Source organism: Muscardinus avellanarius, assembly GCF_963383645.1.
Source record: "Muscardinus avellanarius genome assembly, chromosome: X".
NCBI lineage: Eukaryota > Metazoa > Chordata > Mammalia > Rodentia > Gliridae > Muscardinus > Muscardinus avellanarius.
Window position 1 is genome coordinate 99308937 of NC_137792.1, and position 21592 is coordinate 99330528.

General features: G+C 34.2%; 1 protein-coding gene across 3 annotated transcripts in view; it reads right to left on the bottom strand.

The window, feature by feature from the left end:
- RADX (RPA1 related single stranded DNA binding protein, X-linked) overlaps positions 1 to 21592 on the bottom strand; it is a gene marked incomplete at both ends in the record, with an annotated part of 75810 nt that overhangs the window by 19971 nt on the left and 34247 nt on the right. For all 3 annotated transcript variants that reach the window (XM_080719592.1, XM_080719591.1, XM_080719590.1), the window contains one exon: positions 20436 to 20509. In XM_080719592.1, the coding sequence (XP_080575718.1) occupies positions 20436 to 20509 (74 nt within the window). The remainder of the gene's footprint in view (positions 1 to 20435; positions 20510 to 21592) is intronic.

The window sequence follows — 21592 nt, forward strand, 5'->3', positions numbered from 1 at the left end:
GACCCAGTGGGGGAGAGGCGGTGGCAGAGGTATCACACCATAGGAGAACGCCAATCCTGGCACCCCCCATGGTCTAAAGCAGCCTCAATTGACTCCCAGGGTCTGAGACTCTGCGATACAACCCAGTAAAGGAGTAGTGGGGACCAAGATACTACAGACTCGAGATCTAGAGCACCTTAAGTGAAGTCGTAGTGACCCAAGGGAAGAACCCAGAGAAGGCACAAACTTCCGAAATTATGGGAAAGAGGAATAACAATGGAGCAATGAATGCCCACAACCCCACAACATCAGAACCTGATAAAACAGAAATTCAAGATTTTATAGAAGATCAAGAAAATAACTGTAGAAATAATAGCGGTCTTTCTAAAAGTATTCAGAGAGAGCCAAAAAGATATAAAGGATGCAATTAATAAAGTAAAGGCCTCAATTCAAAGTACAAACAACCGATTAGACCACATGGATAATAGAATCTCGCTCTTAGAAGATGATCATTCAAAAAATGAAAGCATAGTTTCTAATTTTGAAAAAAATTCCTACATCAGGAATCTGACATTGAAGAAATATGGGCCCATTTTAAGAGAGCTAACCTAAGAATAATTGGAATAGAGGAGGGAAAAGAAGGTGAAACCAAAGGGATCAACAATCTCTTCAAGGAAGTAATAGCAGAAATTTTTCCAAACATAGAGCAAGAGGTCGATACACAGGTCCAGGAAACTTACAGAACTCCCTTTAGACAAGATTAAAGAAGAGCATCCCCATGCCACATAATTGTCAAAATGACCAATGTGGAAGCCAAGCAGAGAATCTTAAAGGCAACAAAAGCAAAGGGCCAAGTGATATTCAGAGGCAAGCCAATTAGAATCACTCCAGACTTCCCAAACCAAGTCATGAGAGCCAGAAGGGCTTGGAGTAACATATTCCAAACTCTGAAAGAAAACAACTTCCAGTCAAAAATTTCCTACCTAGCAAAACTTTCTATCAAATTAGATGGGGAAATAAGAAACTTCCATGACAAACAGAAACTGAAGGAATATATGTCTTCAAAACCAGCGCTAGAAAAAATACTCAAAGAGATTAACTACAAAGAAAAAATAGGTAACATACACCAGAACCAGAGAAACAAGATTTTCTATCCAACAGACAACTAAGATTGGTTATATGTGGAGATTCATTATTTATGTTAGTCTTTTACCTATCTCTAAATTGTATTGCTTTTATTGTTGCTAATTTTTAGGATTTCTAGTAGGAATACTAATATTCAGATATAGCATTTGGAAATATTTTATCCCATTCTATCAGTAACTTTTAACTAGGTTTACATTGTCTTTGGATATACATTTTTTTAATTTTTTAGGGAGTTTGTTTACCCTTTTTTTGCCTGTGCCATTGAAATCATATCCAAGAAATCACTGCCAATTTCAGTGTTCTAAGGTTTTATGACCCAGATTTTCTTCTAAAAGTTTATAGTCTTTAAGATTTATATTTAGGTATTTTATCTATTTTGAGTTAATATTTGTATATGGTGTTAGGTAAGGGTCCAATTTTATTTTTTTCATGTAATTATTATTTTTCAACAATATTTAGTGAAAAGATTATTATTTCCTCCACCAAATATTCGTGGAAACCTTGTCAAAAATAACTTGACAATATATGGAAGAGTTTATCTCTAGGCTTTTATTTAACTTCAATGGTTTATATATCTGCTTTTATACCAGTACTATACTGTTTCAATTATTGTAGCTTTATATGGTTTGAAATCAGAAAATATACATCTTCTAGCTTTGTTCGTTTTTGAGATCGTTTTGGGTATCTAGAGTCCATATTCGATATTAGGATAGATTTTTTCTGAAAAATAAATAAATAAACGTATGATAGTTTCACCTAAAAAAAGAAAAAAATTATCTGGTAAGAAAGAAAGCAAAAAGAAATATTGAAATGTTATCTCTAGCCGGGCGTGGTGGCGCACGCTTGTAATCCCCGCGCTTGGGAGGCAGAGACAGGAGGATCGCGCAGGTTCGAAGCCAGCCACGCGCGCTGGCTTAGGAGACCCTGTTTCCAAGTAAAAATGTAAAAATAGGTATGGGAGTGTAGCCCGGAGGTGGTAGGGCTTCCAGGAACCCCAGTACCACCAAAAAAATAAAAGAAATGTTATCTCTAAGTCATCAAAAGCTTGGTACTAGACACATCAGTTATGTGAGATTATCATTGTTAATTTTGGATAAATTGCTATAATACTAGATGTCAACCACTAAGCCAAGCATGGGAAGAAGGGATGGGGAGGGAACGGGGTGGGGATAGGGTAGGGGCTAACTGGGCAATGTGTGCATGAATGTCTACAAAAGTATTTTTTATCCCATTATGATGTATGAATACAGTGCACCAATAAAAAACAAATACATAAATAAAAAGAAATTGGACACATATTTCTTATTTATCAGGAATCTAAAATGATGCAAAATTACGAAAGAGGTTTTTTAAAACTAAAATTAAATTGATAAACACAAGGAACTTTTTTATAATTCTTGATACAAAGAGAAATCAATCATGCATGAAAAGGAAAAAAAAGACAAATGAATTAAGTCTAAAAAACTCAGAATTAATAGGGCTAAAAAGGAATGGGAAAGCCAGGTGTTGTGGTACACGCTTGTAATCCCAGTGCTTGGGAGACTGAGATAGGAGGATCACACAAGTTCAAAGCCAGCCTCAGCTATTTAGGCTCTCAGCAACTTAGTGAGACCCTTTTTCCAAATAAAGTATAAAAAATAGGTCTGGGAATATAGCTCAGAGGTAGAAAAGTCCCTGGGTTCCATCCCCAGTACCACCAAAAAAAGGAATGGAAAATTATTTGATTTTTTATTTTCTAAAAATAAATCTTCCCTATTCAAGCTAATAAAAGTCCACAGGTAGAATAGCAATAAGTAGCTATTGCAATGATCCAAACCTATTGCACATTCCCAGATGATTTGTTCCAGAATATAAAATGAAAAAGTTATATGCTGGGGATGAAGATATGGCTCAATGTTGTAGCACTTGCCTAGTACATGCAAGGCCATGGGTTTCAACCCACAGCAGTACAAATTAAAGTTAGAGGCTACTACAGCTTATTAAAGGGTTAAGCATTTCTATCTACCTTATAGAAAAAAGAATGACTGACCCTGCCAAAAATAAGTCAAAATTTTCTTTTTATATATTTTGAGTTTACTATTAAGGAGTGCCAAGATATCAATGCTTATATGAAAAATGCCTCTAAAACTCATCCTTTGTTTTTGCTTCAGTATTTTAGGATTATAATTATATACCTCAGTTATATATTCATAATTCATGAATACAAGTGGCTGAGAAACCAATATAGGATACATTGACAATTTCTGGTTATAGATAGCAGCATTTCAAAGAAATGTAGGAAAGAGACAAAATATATCCAGAGCTCAGTGAGGTTTTTCTAAATATGAAATGGAAAAGTCATAAACTAGAATTCTTTTATTTTTAGCTCATGTATAGAAATTGTCATATGAAATATGTTATATTCCTAAACTTGATCATAGCTAAAATACAGGTTATGTAGCAAAATTATATATTTTTATAATTATAAATGCCACTGTATTACTTTAATTATTCACTTTAACCCTTATTTTTAGTGACATTGAATTTATTTTAATGAGGAAAATTTTAAGTAGAAGACTATGAAGAAAGGACATATTTTATATATTTATTTATATATAAATGAGTGTGTGTGTATATATATGTATACAGGCATATATATATATATTTTTTCTCCATAAAACCTACTTCAAACATTTCCTTATGAGGATAAGAATGCTAGGGAGTGGTGTGTGGAGGCAAGGGGAGAGAAAGCAGCTATTTCCTTTTGCCTTTACCCCCTTGCTTTCCCTGACCCCATCTTTCCCTGACCCCCATCTACAAAGTTAGAAAAGAACAGGGTATTCCAGTTAGTGATTAGGTCTATGTTTGGTGGCAAGTATATTATAGAACTTTTTAGATTATTGTGTAAGTCAGAGGTTACCCTGTGATCCTTTAATGTCTTGTGATCATGATTGTACTAATCTTGTTAATTGTTAACTTTAAAAAATGTATGTCTTATCTAATTATCTAAGTTACTAGATACAAAGGATAAGATATTTAACTTTGTAGACTTCAAAAAGACTAGCACAAACAAACCATATATGTATGTTAACTACATATTCACTACATGAATAAATTTGAACTTAGAGAAATAGACAAAGCCAAATCTATCATGAAACATAACATGTTAGTAACCCGGTTGACAAATATAGATCTGTTCATTTTTACAGTGTTGGCCTTGCACATGCTAGGCAAGTGCTCTAACGCTAAGCTACAGCCCTAGATAAAAATATAGATTTAATTCACTCACTAAAGATGCAAAATACTATTGTAGTATATATACTATATTTTATGCATACATCCTCTGCTAATTAATGTGTAGCCTTCAATCTTCCCTATTATGAAAAATACTTCAATAACATCTTAGAACTTTTCCATCTGTGGCCAACATGTAGGTAGAATCCTTAAGTCACATTGTATATAACAAATTTTCAACAAATTATGTATTTTCAAAGTGCTCTTGAAAGGTAGTGAAACACATTTATCTAAGAAAGGAGTGGCATGACTCTTTCTGATATATACAGAAATTATTTATAAAAACAAATATTGGAAAGAAAAACCATTAAAAAACCATTAAACAAATGCATATATTTAATGCATATAAATCTACATGCAGAGCAGGTACGTCAAAGATTCTGACCCCCAACAGAAACAGTGAAAAACAAGCATTCAGTGTCAGAACTGACTTTTGCCAGAAATCTGAAAAACAAAGGTTTAGAGCGACCAAGTGAACACTAAATCTAGAAAAAGGTGATTTAAAAAAGAGTACAAAGTTTTGTGACTTTTTTGTGATACTGGAGATGCAACACAGGGACTTGAATTTGTAACATTTTTACTTGCTACAATCATATTTTATATATATATATATATATATATATATATATATTCTTTGTATATTTAACTTCGGATCTATATATATAATCAAATTACAAAACAAAATTAAATGTTTATTCCAATAAAACATTCCCTAAGAATTAAAATACAGGAGTGAACCTAACTGTCTATCCAGTTGGTGGTAGAACCATACAGAAAGAAACATTACAAGTGACTCTAAACTATTATGATTTGACTGCTTCTCTCTCTGTCTGTCTGTCTGTCTGTCTGAGGATTGAACTAAGGGGCAGTCTACCTATAGGCTACATCACCAAGCACATTTTTATGTTGAAACAGGGACATGCTAATTTGCTGAAGGCATTGCTAAGTTCCTGAGGCTGGCCTTGAACCTGCAATCTTCCTGTCTCAACCTCCAAAGTACAAGGAAGACACGTGTGTGCCAATGAGCCTGGTGTGACTGTGCATCTTCACTGGGGTATACCTTAGCAAGACAAATAACTGTAAAACAGACCTTAAAAAGATTACTCTGACACTATTTTAAATATGTTGGGTTAACATAAGTAAGTTAATGTGTGATGCTCTAATTCTATCATCTGTAGTGTATTTCAGAGACAGGATTATTGCAACAAAAAGAGTTTTCTATTTTTATCTATTAAGTTATAATTATTTAGTTGTGAATTTGAATTCAAAATATAAATGGAAAATCATGATATACTTTGTCTTAACTAACAGTTAGCTAATAACAAATAGCTCAAACTAGCACCTTTTCTAGTTCTATCCATTGCAAAGGCTTAGAGATAATAACTAGGCCTGTGTAGAAGAGCACCCAGAATGCCCAAACTCTATTCTCTACCAGACCTCTGTGGGAAAATAACTGCCTTCGTTTCTGGGTTAAGAATGTTCAAGATTTCCAGGCATGGTGACTGGAGTCACATCAAAAACACTCATAAGCAAAAATGAAGTTCCCTACTCACCAAAGATGGGATAATGTGAAAAGCAATAAGGCTAGTAATTGCAATAGATAACACACATTGAATTGTTTAAATCCATGAATTTATAATATTGAAAAAACAAAACCAAATTACCAACTGGTCAACTTTGGAGGATGCTGGGGATCCATTGAGAAATGTCAAGCATCTATCTTGTCTTTATCAAATTAACTACCCATCTAGGTAATCATACAATAGATAAAAGGACGGTTTTCTTTATAGAACTTCTTTAGCTAATAAAAAAGAAATGATAGAATTTGAATATAAACATTTTGTAATCCCTTATGAATTAATGGACCTATGCATTTATCATCATCAGTATCTGATAACATTATGAAGAAACATCACACCCTTATGAGTGAGCAAAATGGAAGAGCAAGTATCTCAAAAATTCTGACTCCCAACAAAAACACTGAAAAACAGTCAGAATGTGTCAGAACTGACTTTGCCAGAAATCCGGAAAACGTTTTAGAGCAACCAAGTGAACACTAAATCTGAAAAAAAAAGTGACTTAAAAATATTAGAAAAGCTTTGTGGCCTTTTTTTTTGCAGTACTGGAGATAGAACCCAGGATCTTGACTTTTTATTATTTTTACTTGCCCTTGCTCCAACACTTGCTTGGCGTGGCAGTAGTCTTAAAGAGGTTGACTTGGGATCCCACTGAGGGATTATAGTCCTGGTTCTAGAGGGAGCAGGGAGATTTTAATCACAAATTATTATGTAGTTCTGTTCCAACCTGTCTGGGGTGTACCTCAAGGACTGACACATGACCCTGGTCTCTGTTTCATCTAATTTGGAACTTACCTAGGATAAAACAGCAGTGGGCATGGCTCAAAAACATTTTAAGTTTGACAAACAACCCACAGATAACTGGGACAAAAGATTGAGGTTGAGACATAAAATCAACTGCCTAAGGCCACACAGGAAATATCAGGGAGAAACTTTTTGTTGGGAAATCAGTGCATTCAAAAGCATCGATACATCTTGGGGAATTTAGAATCCAAGGGCAGGTCCAGCCCAAGGCGCATACCTAGAGAAGACCTAAGACCTTAAGTTTTCACCTCAGGCTGTTCCCTAGGCTCAGTGCAAGGCTAGCTACGTGTTGAAGGAGGGCCAGTCTATACAGACTGAGACAGATGGTATTTCCTTCTAGTTTCAGTTGTTCAAAGAAGTCTCTGTTAGAACAACAGACGAACACAAATGAACAAACAGACTTCAGTGGTTACACAAAAAAAGCTATAGTCTCTGAAAAAAATTGGGAAAAGTCACTAGGCAAAGAGATAAATATGGCTGTTAGCAGTCCTCTTCCTGACTACAAACCCTGACAAAGTGAATGGACTTTCCAGTTATCACATTATAATATTCCAGTGTCCAGTGTAAAAAAATAATCAAAGGCCGGGGGTGGTGGCTCATGCTTGTAATCCCAGCATTTGGGAGGCAGACACTGGAGGATCACAGTTCACTGACAGCCTCAGCTACTTAGTGAGGCCCTTCACAACTAAGTGACACCCTGTTTCAAAGAATAAAGAATAAAAATAGGGCTGGGGGTGTAGCTCGGAGGTAGAATGTCCCTGGGTTCCATCCCCGGTACCGCAAAAAAAAAAAAAAAAAAAACATAAATACATAAAAATACATAATACATACATACATACAAACATACAATAATCAAAAACATACAGTGTTGTAGGAAAGAACAGTCCATTGAGAGGAAAAAAATAAATGAACAGAAATAGTTACTAAAGAACCCAGACACTGGACTTTCAAGGCACTTAAACACAAGTGACTTAAATATGTTCAAAAAATAAAGGAAAACATGAACAAAGATCTAAAGTAAATCAGAAAAAATAATGAAATAACAAAATGAGATCATTAATAAAGAGAAAAAATTATAAACAATCTTCATAGTAACTACAGAGAAAAATTAATTGCACATATGTATATCTATATATACATATACTATATATATATGTATGTATGTATATATATATGCAAATCAATAATAGAGCAATAATAAAAGATTCTGCCCACCAACAGAAACATTGAAAAACAAACTTAGTAACCACAAATGAAATATGAAATATAATCTGTCCTGTATATCTGTGGATTCTACAGTTGTCTATTCAATCAACAATGGACTGAAAATATTTGAAAAAATGCATCTGTACTGAACATATACAGACTATACTTTGTTGTTATTGTTTACTAAACAATAGAGTGCAATGACTATTTACACTGTATTAGGTATTATATCTAGAGATTATTTAAAGTATACGGTAGGATGTGTGTAAGTTATATGCAAACAATGTATTTTATGTATGAAGCTTGAGCATCTGAAGACGATGGTGTCTGTAAGGGGTTCTCGGACCAATCCCTTGCAGATAACAAAGTATGGTTATAACTTAAATATAGACATACAAAAGGAAATGAGAAGGGAATCAAAGCTGTACAATACAAAAAATCAACTAGATAAAGGAAAAGGAAGTAATGGAGTAAATGAAAGACAATAAAGGTATCACACAGAAAACAAGTAGGAAAATATCATAGTTTCTTCTTCATCAGTTATTAATTACATTAAATGTAAATGGTCAAATGCTCTAACCAAAAGGCAGAATTTGTCAAACAAAAACCAACATGATATCAATATATGCCCTTTTTTAAGAGACTCACTTTAGATATGAAGATACAAATAGATTAAAAGCAAAAGGATGAAAGACTGTTCTATGCAAACAGTCACCCAAATGGAACTGGGGTAACTATACTAATATCCACCAAACTAATAAGTCAAAAAGAAAAAAATGATTTACTGATAAAAGGGCCAATACATCAAGAATATATAATGATAAACTTACATTCAACTAAAAACAAATATATAAGATATATAATGTAATCATTAAGGAAATGGAAGGTAGAAATAAGCAGTTCCATAATCATAGTTGGAGATATTAATAGACCACTTTGAATAATGGCTAAAACATCAAGCTAGAAGATGAATAAGGAAAAAGTGGACTAGACAACACTATAAACCAATTAGAACAGACATTTATAGAACACTTCAACCCAGAACAGAGAGTACATATTCTTCTCAAGAACACATGAAATATTCCAGATGAACCTATGTTAGGCCACCAAAAAAGTCTAAATAAATTTTAAAAGACGGAAATCATTCAAAGCATCTTTTTTGATCATAATAGAATGAAGCTATAAATCCATAAGAGAAAACCTGAAAAATTCACAAGTATGTGGAAATTAACAGTCTTAATGGGTCAAAGAAGAAATCACAAAGGAAATTAGAAAGTATCTTGAAGTGAATAAAAATGAAAATACAGTATAAAACCTATGGGATGTAGTGAAGAAATGCTCAGAGGGAAATTTATAGCTGTAAATGCTAACATTAAAAAGATTTCACTTTAATAAGATAACTTTATACTCTGAAGAACTAGAAATAGAAAACTAAACTCAAAGAGAAGGAAATAGTGTTCAGAGTAGATATGCAATAGGGAATGGAAAACACTACAATCTATGAAACTAAAATTTGTTCTTTGAAAAGATCAATAAAATCAATAATATAACATAGACTGGGCAAGAAAAGATACAAAGAATTGAAATCAGAAAAATTGTGATTCATAACAGAACTAAAAATATAATAATTCTATGAGCAATTGTATGCTAATAAATTATAAAACCCAGATCAAATAGATAACACATAAGATCAAATTACTTAAACTCACTCAAGAAAATATAGAAAATCTTAACAGGCCTGTAACAAACAAAGAAATTTAAAAGATAATAAAAAATTTCCAAAAAGAAAAGTACAGCAGCAGATAGCTTCACTAGTGAATCCTACCAAATATTTACAGAAAAATTGTCCCCAATCTTTCTCAAAAACATTTTAAAAACATAAGATGGGGAAATATGCCCTTATTCCTTCTAACGGGCCAGTATTACACTGATACCAAAGTCAGATAAAGACATTTGAAAAGAAAATTATAAGCCAGGCATGGTGACACACACTTACAATCCCAATACTTAAGAGCCTGAGACAGGAGTATTGCAGATTTGAAGACAGCCCTAGCAATTTTGGGAGGCCCTCTGTAACTTAGTGAGACCTTGTATCAAAGTAAAAAAATAAAATAAGGCTGGTGCTGTAGCTCAGAGGTAAAATGTCCTGTGTTCAATTCCTAGTACCACAAAAAAGAAAAGAAATCTACAGGCCAATATTATTTAATATAGATGCAGCATTATTGAAAAAATTACTAGCAAACTGATTTCAATACCTTTTTTTTAACAGATTATTTACTACAATCAAGTAAGGATTACCTGAGAAGTGGAAGTGCAGTCTGACACAAGAAAATCAATAAATATAATACATCACATTAATACAATGAAGATAATACAATATGATCATCTCCACTGATGAAGAAAAACCACTTGATACAATCTGACATTTATTTTTGATAAAAGCACTTAGAAAAAGAGGACTATAGGGGATTTTTGTAAATATTATAATGAGCCTTAATAAAAAAAATATCTTTGGGAGGCTGAAACAGGAGCTTCACAGGTTCAATGCCTTCAGCAACTTAAGCAAGACCCTTTTTCAAAATAAAAATAAAAAGGGCTGGGAGGTATAATGTCCCTGGCTTCAACCCACAGTACCTATCGACCAACCAATCAACCAAACAAACAAACAATGAATGAATACTCATTATGGAAAAATATCTTATTTAGTGATATATTGAAAGATTTATTGTATGATTAGGCACAAAACAAAGATGTCTACTTTTACATTGCTATTCAACATTGTACCGAAAGTTTTGATAAAGCAATTAGGCAAGAAAAAGAAACAAACAGGATCTAAATTGGAAAGAAAAAGTAAAACTATCACTATTTACAGATTATATGGTTCTATGCATAGAACTTTTAAGAATTAAAAAAAAATCTGGTAAGCCGGGAGTGGTGGCACATGCTTATAATTTCAGTATTGGGAGGTTGAGACAGGAGGATTGCAGGTTTGAAGCCAGCCTCAGCAACTGGCGGAACCCTGCTTCAAATTTTTAAAAATTGGGCTGGGGTATGTGTAGCTCAGAGATAGAACACTCCTGGGTTCAATCCCCAGTGCCACACATACACACAAAAATACTAAGGGTTAATAAATTAATCCAAGTTTTTGTAGTTGACAGGATTAACACACAATAATCATTTGTGTTTCTAAATTTGTGTTTCTATTTGTGTTCAGTCATGAACAGTCTGAAAAGAAAATTAAGATGGCAATTGTGTTTATAATAATAGCTAAAAGAATGAAATATCTAGGAATAAACATAAGCAGGGAAGTTAAAATTTTGTATACCCCAAAATAAAACATTGATGAAATAAATTAAATACCAAATAAATGAAAAGTTGTCCAGTGTTAATGGCTCAGAAGACTTAGTATTGTTAGGAGGTCATTACTATACAGAGCAATTTATTGATTCAATGGGATTCATATCAAAATTTCAACAGCCTTTTGGCAGAAAGATATACTGATTCTCTGGGCATGGTGTCACACACTTACAACTTCAGCATTTGGGAGGCTGAGACAGGAGGATTGTGTTTCGCGGACAGCCTTAGCTACTAAGTGATATCCTTTGCAACTCAGTGAGACCCTGTTTCAAAATAAAGAATAAAAAATAGGACTTGGGGGTGTAGCACAGAGGTAGAATTCCCCTGGATTCCATCCCCAGTATTGAAAAAAAAAAGAGAAAAAGAAAAAAAGAAAAAAGAAAAAGAAAAGAAATACTGACTCTCAAATTCACATAGAATTACAAGGGTTCCTTAATGTTAATATAATCCTGAACAAGAAGAACAAAGTTGGAGGCCTCACACATCTCAATTTCAAAAATGTACTACAGAGATACACTAAACAAAATGGTTTGAAATCAGCATAGGAATAGACAATGTAGACTAATGGAATACAGTTGAGAATCCACATCTTACAATAGTATTGCTATAATAAAAATGAAATATAATAAGCATTGGTGAGAATGTATGGAAAATAAATTAGGATCCTCGTACACTGCAAGTGAGCATATAAAATGGTACACTCGCTGTGGAAAACAGACGGTCATTCCTCAAAAGGTTAAGAATAGAGTTACCATATGAGCGAGTAATTCTACTCCTAGATATTTATCTTAAAAATTGAAAATAGGGACCAAAACAAAAACGTATTTACCAATGTCTATAGTAGCACTATTTATAAAAGTCAAAATGTTAAAACAACTTATGGGACCATTAACAGATGACTGATAAACAAAACGTGGTTTCTAAATAACTTGAATGAAGCACTATTCAGCCACACTATTCATGTTACCACATGAAAAAATTGTGAAAACATGTCTTACCAAAATAAGCCAGATACAATGTAAAAATAATTTTATTTCTATGAAATAACGTAAATAGACCTTCATAGAGATGAAAAGTAGATTAGAGGCTGGGGGAGGGTTATGGCATAATGACTACTATTAAGGGAATGAAAAAATTTTGGAAACAGTGGTGATGTTTGCATAATATTGTAAATGTAATCAATGCCGTTGAATTGTACACTTAAAATGGTTAAAATGGCAAATTTTTATGTCATATATATTCCGCCACAATAAAAATACTCAAAATATTTACCACAAAATTTTTATACATTATCCTTTAAATGTTTGGTAGAATTCTCCAGTGTTATTTATATAAGCCCTCTGAAGCAATATAGAACGTATAAAAGTTGTCCTAACCCCACCATATCAAACCCGAATATCAGACCTGTAGATTCAACTATCAATGTTTAAAAAATATGTAAGATAGAGCAAAATATTCAGGTTATATAAATGAAATCAGCACCATCTAAATTGTGAGACTGTCTGAAGAACAATGACCTGGTAGTTTTAACAAAAACAGTTTTTTTTTCCTCCGGTACTGAGGGTGGAACCCAGGGGCATTCTACCTCCAAGCTATATCCTCAGCTCTATTTATTTTTCTCTATTTTGAAACAAGGTCTCACTAAGTTGCAGAGGGCCTCACTCAGTAGCTGAGTCTGTCTGTGAACCCGTGATCCTCCTCCCAAGCACCGGGATCACACATGTAAGCCACCACCATGCCTAGCTTTAACAAATGCATTTTAATGGAAAAAAAATGGACGATGAAGCTATAGTCCAAGAGTCACTTGCCTTATCTGGACTTCAAGTCAAATAAACAGAAAAAAAATGTTTTAAAGTGACACTAACGAGCCAATAGGGATTGTGAATTCTAAGTGGATATGTAATGATATTAAAAATTAATAATTGTAATGCCAGTACTTGAGAGGCTGAGACAGGAGGATTACAAGTTCGCAGGACTTTACTAAGGTGAGGTCCTCCAGAACGTCCTGAGACCGTTTCAAAATAAAGAATAAAAAATATTCTTAAATATACATAAAAAATATGTAGCTCAGAGGTTGAATGCCACTGGGCTCAATCCCTGGGATTGCAAAAAATTAATAATGATATTATGATTGTATTAAATAATCCTTACCTTTAAATATATAATGAAATATTTACAGAAAAATGATCAATATCTATCCATGTCTAACTAAATAACTAAAATCAGAATGCTACATGGCCAGCCATACCAACTTCTTTTCTTTTCCTTCCTTCCACTCCCTCTGTCACTTCCTTCCTTCTTTCCTTCCTTGTGTGGTATTAAGGATTGAACCCAGGGACATTCTACCTCTGCCTTAGCCCTTTCTATTTTTATTTTGAAACAGGATCTTTCTCTTTGTGTGTGTGTGTTGTACTGGGGATGAAACCCAGGAGAATTCTACCTCTGAGCTCCACCCCCAGCCCTATTTTTTATTCTTTATTTTGAAACCGGTCTCAATGAGTTGCAAAGGGGCTCACTAAGTAGCTGAGTCTGTCCTTGAACTGTGATCCTTTAGTCTCAGTCTCCCAGATGTTGGAATTACAAGTGTGAGCCACCAGGCCTGGCTGAAACAACCATTTCTGCTTGCATTCTTCTTTCTTTGGGGTTCATTCTCCTTTCTTGCCAAACTTTGGACTTTTAGAATTCTTTACTCATTTATTAAAAACCTGTGAGTAATGTCTCTTATTCTCTGAATATCTGAAAATATCTTAACTTCCCTCCCATTCTTGCTTTATTTCTTAGTTAAATATAAAATTCTAGGATGGAAATTAGTTTTCAATTTTCTCAACATTTTGAAGACATTATTTTATTGTCTAAGACATCTATTTTTGCTGATGAGAAATCGTTCAGTTTAATTATATTTCCTTTGTAGATAAATTGGTTTTTCATCTCTTGTAGCTTTTAAGATGCTTAAATATCTTCAGGTTCATTATGATATGTCTAGATATAGACTTATCTTTATTTTGCACAGAATTTATTGTGATACTGATTCACTTAAATGATTCATATATATATCTTTAATTAAAAAAACTTCTCCAAATATTGTTTCTTCATGACTATCTTTATTCAGTTGTCCTAGAACTTTTTTAAAATATAAACTGGGACTTGTGGGAAGATGAAGACTGAGAGAAGCAGCACATACCAGTCCTGCTGACACCTGATATCAATTTCCTCAAAAACAGCATTATAGAAAGCCAGAAAATACTATCAGTAGATGAATAACAACGATAGATACAAGGGATAGGTTAAAAGAAGTTTAGAAGATGAATCAGAGAGCAGAAAATAAATCCTCCCACCTTGTAGCAGCAAGTGCCATGGCGGCGCCATCTTGCCTCACAGCACCCATCTTCAGAGATGAAAAGGAAAACAACAAAGGACCTGAAGTGAGCAGCTTCAGACCATCAGGTCTGTAAGCCACCAGTTCTTCTGTGCATACACCAGCTACAACTTCCAGCAGTGGTGGCCAAGCTCACCACACCCTCTATGGATTCAGAGCAAAGCTCAACACCAGAAACAAAACCCTCCTGCCTCGCATCCAAGGGCACCACAGTGGCACCATCTTGCCTCACTGTACCCGAATCCAGTGACGATAAGGAAAACATCCAAGGACCTGAAGTAAGCTTCTGCAGATCATCAGAATTGTAAGTAATCTCTTCCTCCTGCGCAAACATCAGCTACAACTTGCAGCAGTGGCAGCCAAGCCCACCATGCCCTCCAGAGAAGCCCACCATGCCCTCCAGAGATCCAGACTGGTGCACACCAAAACCATAAGTGAAGCTGGGATCCCTGCAGGAGAATCCCCTGAGTGACACACCCCAGGGACTCACACAGCTGTGATAAATGCCCTGGGTCTAAGACTTTACAGGTCAACCCAGCAAAGGAGAGGGTGGAGTCTACAACTTGCAGCAGTGGCGGCTGAGTTTACTACCATGCTCTCCAGAGATCCAAAGCTGTGCTCAATAACACCATAAGTGAAGTCGCGGTTCCCAAGTGAAGTCGCGGTTCCCATGGGAGAAGGCTCAGCATGGCGCCCCCAGGGACCCTTGCAGCAACAATAAACTCCCTGGGTCTGAGATTTTGCGGTTCAAGCTGGAGAAGGTAGGGATGGAGTCTGCTGTTGAATATAGCAGAGGCTCAGACAGACTCAGGCTTTGATCAGTGAAAAGTGTTGGGGGAGACCTACACTTAACACTAGACACCAATAGTAGAATCTCAGGGATCACCACACACCACCCAATTGTGGTGAATGAGGAGAAGTCAGACCAGCCCTGCCCTATCTGTGGAGAACAGAGAGTCTTACACTGAATCTGGTCTCAGAGGCATATGCCACCTACGGAGGAAGGGAGAGATCGAGACTCCAAATCTGTGGAAAGCATGTAGGGTGACCTGTGCTTAAGACTAGATGTAGCCTCATTGATACCTACCATCTTCCTAGACTAAGAAAGACTAAGAGAACTAGGCTTACAGCAGGAAAGGTGCCAATGGCATTAGTTATCAGCACAGAGAGAGATCGCAGAGGCCCAGTCTGCTGAATCGTCAGTTATTCGTAGAGTTGTATTAATTTGTCATTGGGGTTGTTTTGGTTTTGTGTTCTTTTTTGTGTGTGTGAGTTTGTATGCCTGTGTTTTTTACCCCCTTCCCAAACCTTTCCCAAGCTTTTTCCCTTATACATACCTACTCTATTTTATCCCTTTTCTATCTTTTTTCTTTGTTCTCTCTCTCTTCTCTTTTCCTTGCCTGGTATTAAATCTGCTTCATATCACTATACCAGAAACTCTACATTGGTTACTAGAATACTACTATATATTCAGGATCTCTAATCTCTAGTATATACTACCTTATCAAACTTATACTCTCATTGTATTCAATCCTATTCTTCCATTTAGGACTTCACTTCCATCCTCATTCAACCTTCACTGTTGAATACAATACAACTTGACCTTGGATGTACCAGCTGACAAATAGAGGTTAAGAGAAATCTATCAAAAGCAACAGATACAAACTTTTGAAATCATGAGAAGGAGGAATAACAAGGAAGCAATGAGCTCCCACAACACCACAATAACAGAATCTGACAAAACAGAATTGCAGAGATCTCCAGAAGGTCAAATAAAAAAATGTAACTGTAGAAATAATACAGGACAGGATTTCTGAAAAAAAATTTAGAGAGAGTCTGAAAGAAATAAAGGATGCAATCATTGAAGTGAAGGCATTAATTCAAACTATAAAAATTGATTAGAACATATGGAGAATAGAATCTTGCTTCTAGAAAATGATCATTCCAAAAATGAACACTAGATCAAGAAGGAGATTGTATAGATGAGCAAATAAGGAGACCTGAGGAGATGGGAGAGGGGAAAGGAGAAATTCTCTAAAGCATATGATGTATTTTAACAAACATATCCAAGTTAATGACTAAGCCACACATAAGAAGGAGGGAATGTGGTGGGAATTGGGTAAGGGCTAATTGGGTGATGTGTCATCTATGTCTCTACCATCTTGTATCACATTAAGATGTTTGACTACAATGCACCAATAAAAAATTAAAAATATATATACACTGGATCTTGTCCTCCTATCCACAATGTATATAAACTTCTCTTTTACTTTTCCATACCCTTTATCACTTTCTGGTGTGATTTCCCTTTATCTATCTCCAAATGTTCTAATTCTTTCTTCATCTGCATGTTTATTCTTCAGCAAATCCTCTACCAGTAAGTGTATATATTGCTTTCATAGATGTTAATTCTTTTTTCAAATTTATCTGTTCCTGACTTATGTTTATTATCTAATTCCTTAAACTTTTAAAATTCATTTATCAAATATCTTTTTTATTGGTCTAATATTTCCAGTTTCTGGTGTACAAATTCTTCCATGTGCTATATCTTATCACTTTGTTTTAAAGTAATTTCCTTAGGATATTTATAATTTTTAAGTCTTGAATACATTTGTTATAGATATTCTTTTTCTTTTTTAGTACTGCTGATTGAACCCAAGGGCATTCTACTTCTTAGATATACCCTCAGTCCTTCGTATTTTTAAAATTTTTGCAGTACTGGGGATTGAAACCAGAGGCATTCTTCCTCTAGGCAATACCTCAGATCGGTTTTATTTCTTATTTGGAAACAGGGTCTTGCTAGGTTGCTGAAAGCCTCACTAAATTGCTGAGGCTGTAATTTCCTGTCTCAGCCTCTGAAGTATGTTATTATAGTACTTAATTTTATTAATTTTGGACCAGATAGGAACGTGTTATTTCCTTATTTCAGTGTCCTCACCATTTGAGTCATGTGAATTGTCACCATACTTTCATGTTTATGAAGTTTAATTTCATTGCTTTCATTGCTTTCTTTGAAATTTGGCAGAGAAACACAAAAATCTATAAAGAATTGTTTTTATCCTTAATTTCCTTTTTACCATTTATAATTCAGTAAGATATATTTCCTCAGAAATGTTTTTTTAAATTTCATGTTACACTTCTTTTGGAAAATCATTTTTTCTCCATGAATTCCAAGATTATATTAAAAACATAAAATGCTCATTGAAACATTTGGACAAAATATTCAAGATTATTTTAGAACAGTCTGTCTAGAGTATGATGTGTAAAATAAGTAAAAATTTATTATTAGCTAATGCATATAAATCATATAGGTTAAACTTAGTACAGATGCGTATTATTTAGAGAGAGAAATATTAAAAATTTTATAATGGAGCCGGGTGTGTTGGCACACACTTGTAATCCCCGCGCTTGGGAGGTGGAGACAGGAGGATTGCACAGGTTCAAAGGCAGCCTCGCTGGCTTAAGAGACCCTGTTTCCAAATAAAAATATAAAAAATAGGTCTTGGCGTGTAGCCTGGAGGTAGAAGGGTTTCCAGGAACCCCAGTACCACCAAAAAAAATTTATAATAGAAATTTTCAAAATACTGCAATTTCATATTATGTAACAAAAATCATATAAAATACTTTGGATTCATTGAGACATCAAATATAAGAGTAAAGAGCAAAATGACAGCATCATTTCTGTCTATAGGGAAAATGAAAAAAAAAAAAAGGAATACTGCCCAGAACAAGAGGGTAAAGTGCTAAAACTTCTAATTAGAGAGATTATCTCTTATAATATCTAACTTAAAACAAATTACTGTAAGAATATCCAACCAGAACTAAATTGTATTATAAAATTGCTTCAGAAATGAACCCAAAGTTCAAACCAGCAAACCCAAGATTAAAGAGAAAATAGGACTTTTAAGACATCAGTATTTATTGTCAATTAAAATTAAATTCCCTGCCAGGCGTGGTAGTGCATATTTGTAATCCCAGTGCTGAGGAGGCTGAGGCAGGAAGGATTGCAGGTTTGCAGACAGCCTCAGCTAATTAGTAAGTTCCTCCGTAACTTTGTGAGATCCTGTTTCAAAATGATGTATAAAAACTAGGGCTGGGGGTGTAACTCGGAGGTAGAACGCCCCTGGGTTCAATCCTCAGTAACAAAAAACAAACAAAAATTAAATGTCCTACTAATTATTCCTCTGTTAAGTAAAAAGGATATATTTGCAGAGATATAAAAATAAACTGGTATGTTTGTTAATGGTTATTTTCATGCTTTAAAAATAATAATTTGTTCTACTGTTAACAATTTTTAAAAATTTTTTGGTTATATTTCCCATTTTATACCTAGGTTCTGCAAGAGTAAAAACATACCACCTTTGACTTTCCGGGGACCTCACTTAGAATCATATTCATATTAACCCATTTGCTGGGACAAATTATATGTACCTGATAAAGATATTTGGTAGTATGAAACATTTGAGAAAGGAACATTAACACAAATGCCAATAAAATTCACTTTTAAAATGAAAAGTAACATGTCATACGTAGACAAAATGTTTTTGGTTTGTATTGACACTGGTTACATTTTAAGAGTGTGTACAAGAGCACCTCCAAATGGACAATAAGAGACAAGTCACTAAATGGCAATGAATTCCTTTGGTTAACAAGGAAAATATTCTCTAGCCTTTTAAATGAACTATACTTTATAAGAAACACTCAAATACCAGAAAACTTCAGCAAATATTGTTAGGAAGCCTTCAATGAACGTAACATTTGAATTTCCTGGCAAGGTTAACAGCACTATATATAGAATCATGTGCCAAATTTGCAAATTTAGAGGCTTGTTTTGCTTTTAGAAGTTGCTATTTTTGGATTGCCACTCAGAAGATTATTCTAAGGTATATTATGAATATAAATTTATAAATATTTATTTTACTTACAGGATTAACTTACTGTTAGCAACAGACTGGTTCATGAGTACACACTTATAATATGGCCATAGTCACAAGTGAGACTGATGAGATCCTGACCTTTTTTATACACATACACTCTTATCCTGCTTCCAGAAAGCATCAGCCTTAAACTTCTGCTCTGCTTTTCAGGATATTCTGTTTTCTGCCTGAGGTGAACGGATTCCTTCTAACCAACATCATATTTAAGTTGAACGCTAAGGTTTTTTCATATTTTACCATTTTAATATATGATAGCAGCTCAGATAGCCTATTTCTTTTAAAAATATTTAAAATATTTAGTTGACACATAATTGTACAGGTTTATGGGGTATAGTGTGAGTTTTTAGTAGTAAGTGTACATGATATATAATGATCAGATTAACCATTGGCATATCTGTCACCTCAAACACTTATCATTTGTGTTGGGACCATTTGAAATCCTCTATTATTTTGAAATATGCAGTTAAATGTCAGCCATAGTTACTTTACTATGATATAGAACATTAGAAGTTATTTTTCCTATCCAATTGCATCCCTGTACCTGTTAAGCATCCTCTTTTCAACCTTCCCTTTCTGGCTCTAGTATCCACTATTGCAGTTACTTTCACTTTGGGGATGCTATCAAATTAATCAGTAATTCGATGACTAAGCTAATATAAAGCACTTACATTTTACTAGTAGTAGGTATGACACAACGAGGTAGAATCAAATAAAATGGTAATCTGGAATAATAGTATTCCACAAAGTTTTCATAAATAATAATAAAGAACAACAACATACGTTGGAAGATGCTTGGCATACCATGTCTATTTCCTTTCGCTTGTGCAGAAGCTTCTGGCTGAGGTACAGCAACTCTACAAAGTATAAAAATAAGATAATCAATAGTTATAAAAAAGACTAAAAAAAAACCCCAAAATTGGTTCTATTCAGAATTTATTTCAAATCGATACATTAGAAAATATGAGTTAAGTTTCATAAAATAAAGCATTAAATATATTCATAATTATAAATATTATACATAATACAATCCAAACTTTTAAATATATTTAAATTCCCTCCTAAGGAGTATTCTATAAAAAGGAGCATTTTACTGATAAATATCAACTAAATATGGTAATATTTTCATTCTTTACAACAAAAGTTTAAAGTTAGTGCAATGGCCTAGTTCTCATATTTGTTTAGCAATTTTGGAAAATAACCTCATCTATTTCTCCAACTTTATTTAATAGTTTTTGCAAGCCCCATAACCATTCGTGCTTTTCCTTCCACATTGAATAATCCCGTGCCCATTTTCCTTTGCCTGGTTAACTCCTATCCATCCTTGAAAATTTACAAGAAGCCTTCTCTGGTCTCAATCAAAGTTAAATGATCCTTGTATATGCTATTACAGGAACATAAATAAACTTCTGTGATAACACATATTATACTGTATTGAAATTACAGGTTTGAAAATCTGTATCTTTTAAAGATTAAGCTTTCTAGAAAAGTATATACTTTATTTTATTTGTTTTTACATCTTCCTTATAGTAGCTGCTTACTATTTAACGAACTGATATGAAGGAAAGGGGAAGCATTTTCTTTGAAGCTAGAGAATCTTTTTTTTTTTTTTTTTTTTTTTTTGCGGTACTGGGGATGGAACCCAGAGGCATTCTACCTCCAAGCTACACTGCAGCCCTATTTTTATTCATTATTTTCAAACAGGGTCTCACTGAGTTATTTGCACAGGGCCTCACTAAGTAGCTGAGGCTGTCTGTGAGCCCAGATCCTCCTGTTTTAGCCTCCCAAATGCTGGGATTACAAGTGTGTGCCACCATGCCTGGCTGAGAATCATGTTTTTATAAGAAAACATTTTCATCTTATGAGCTTTTAGCAATATTGCTATGATGAGTTTTCCCCAAAAATCCTGGTATTTCCAAAATTAATGGAATAATGTTAAA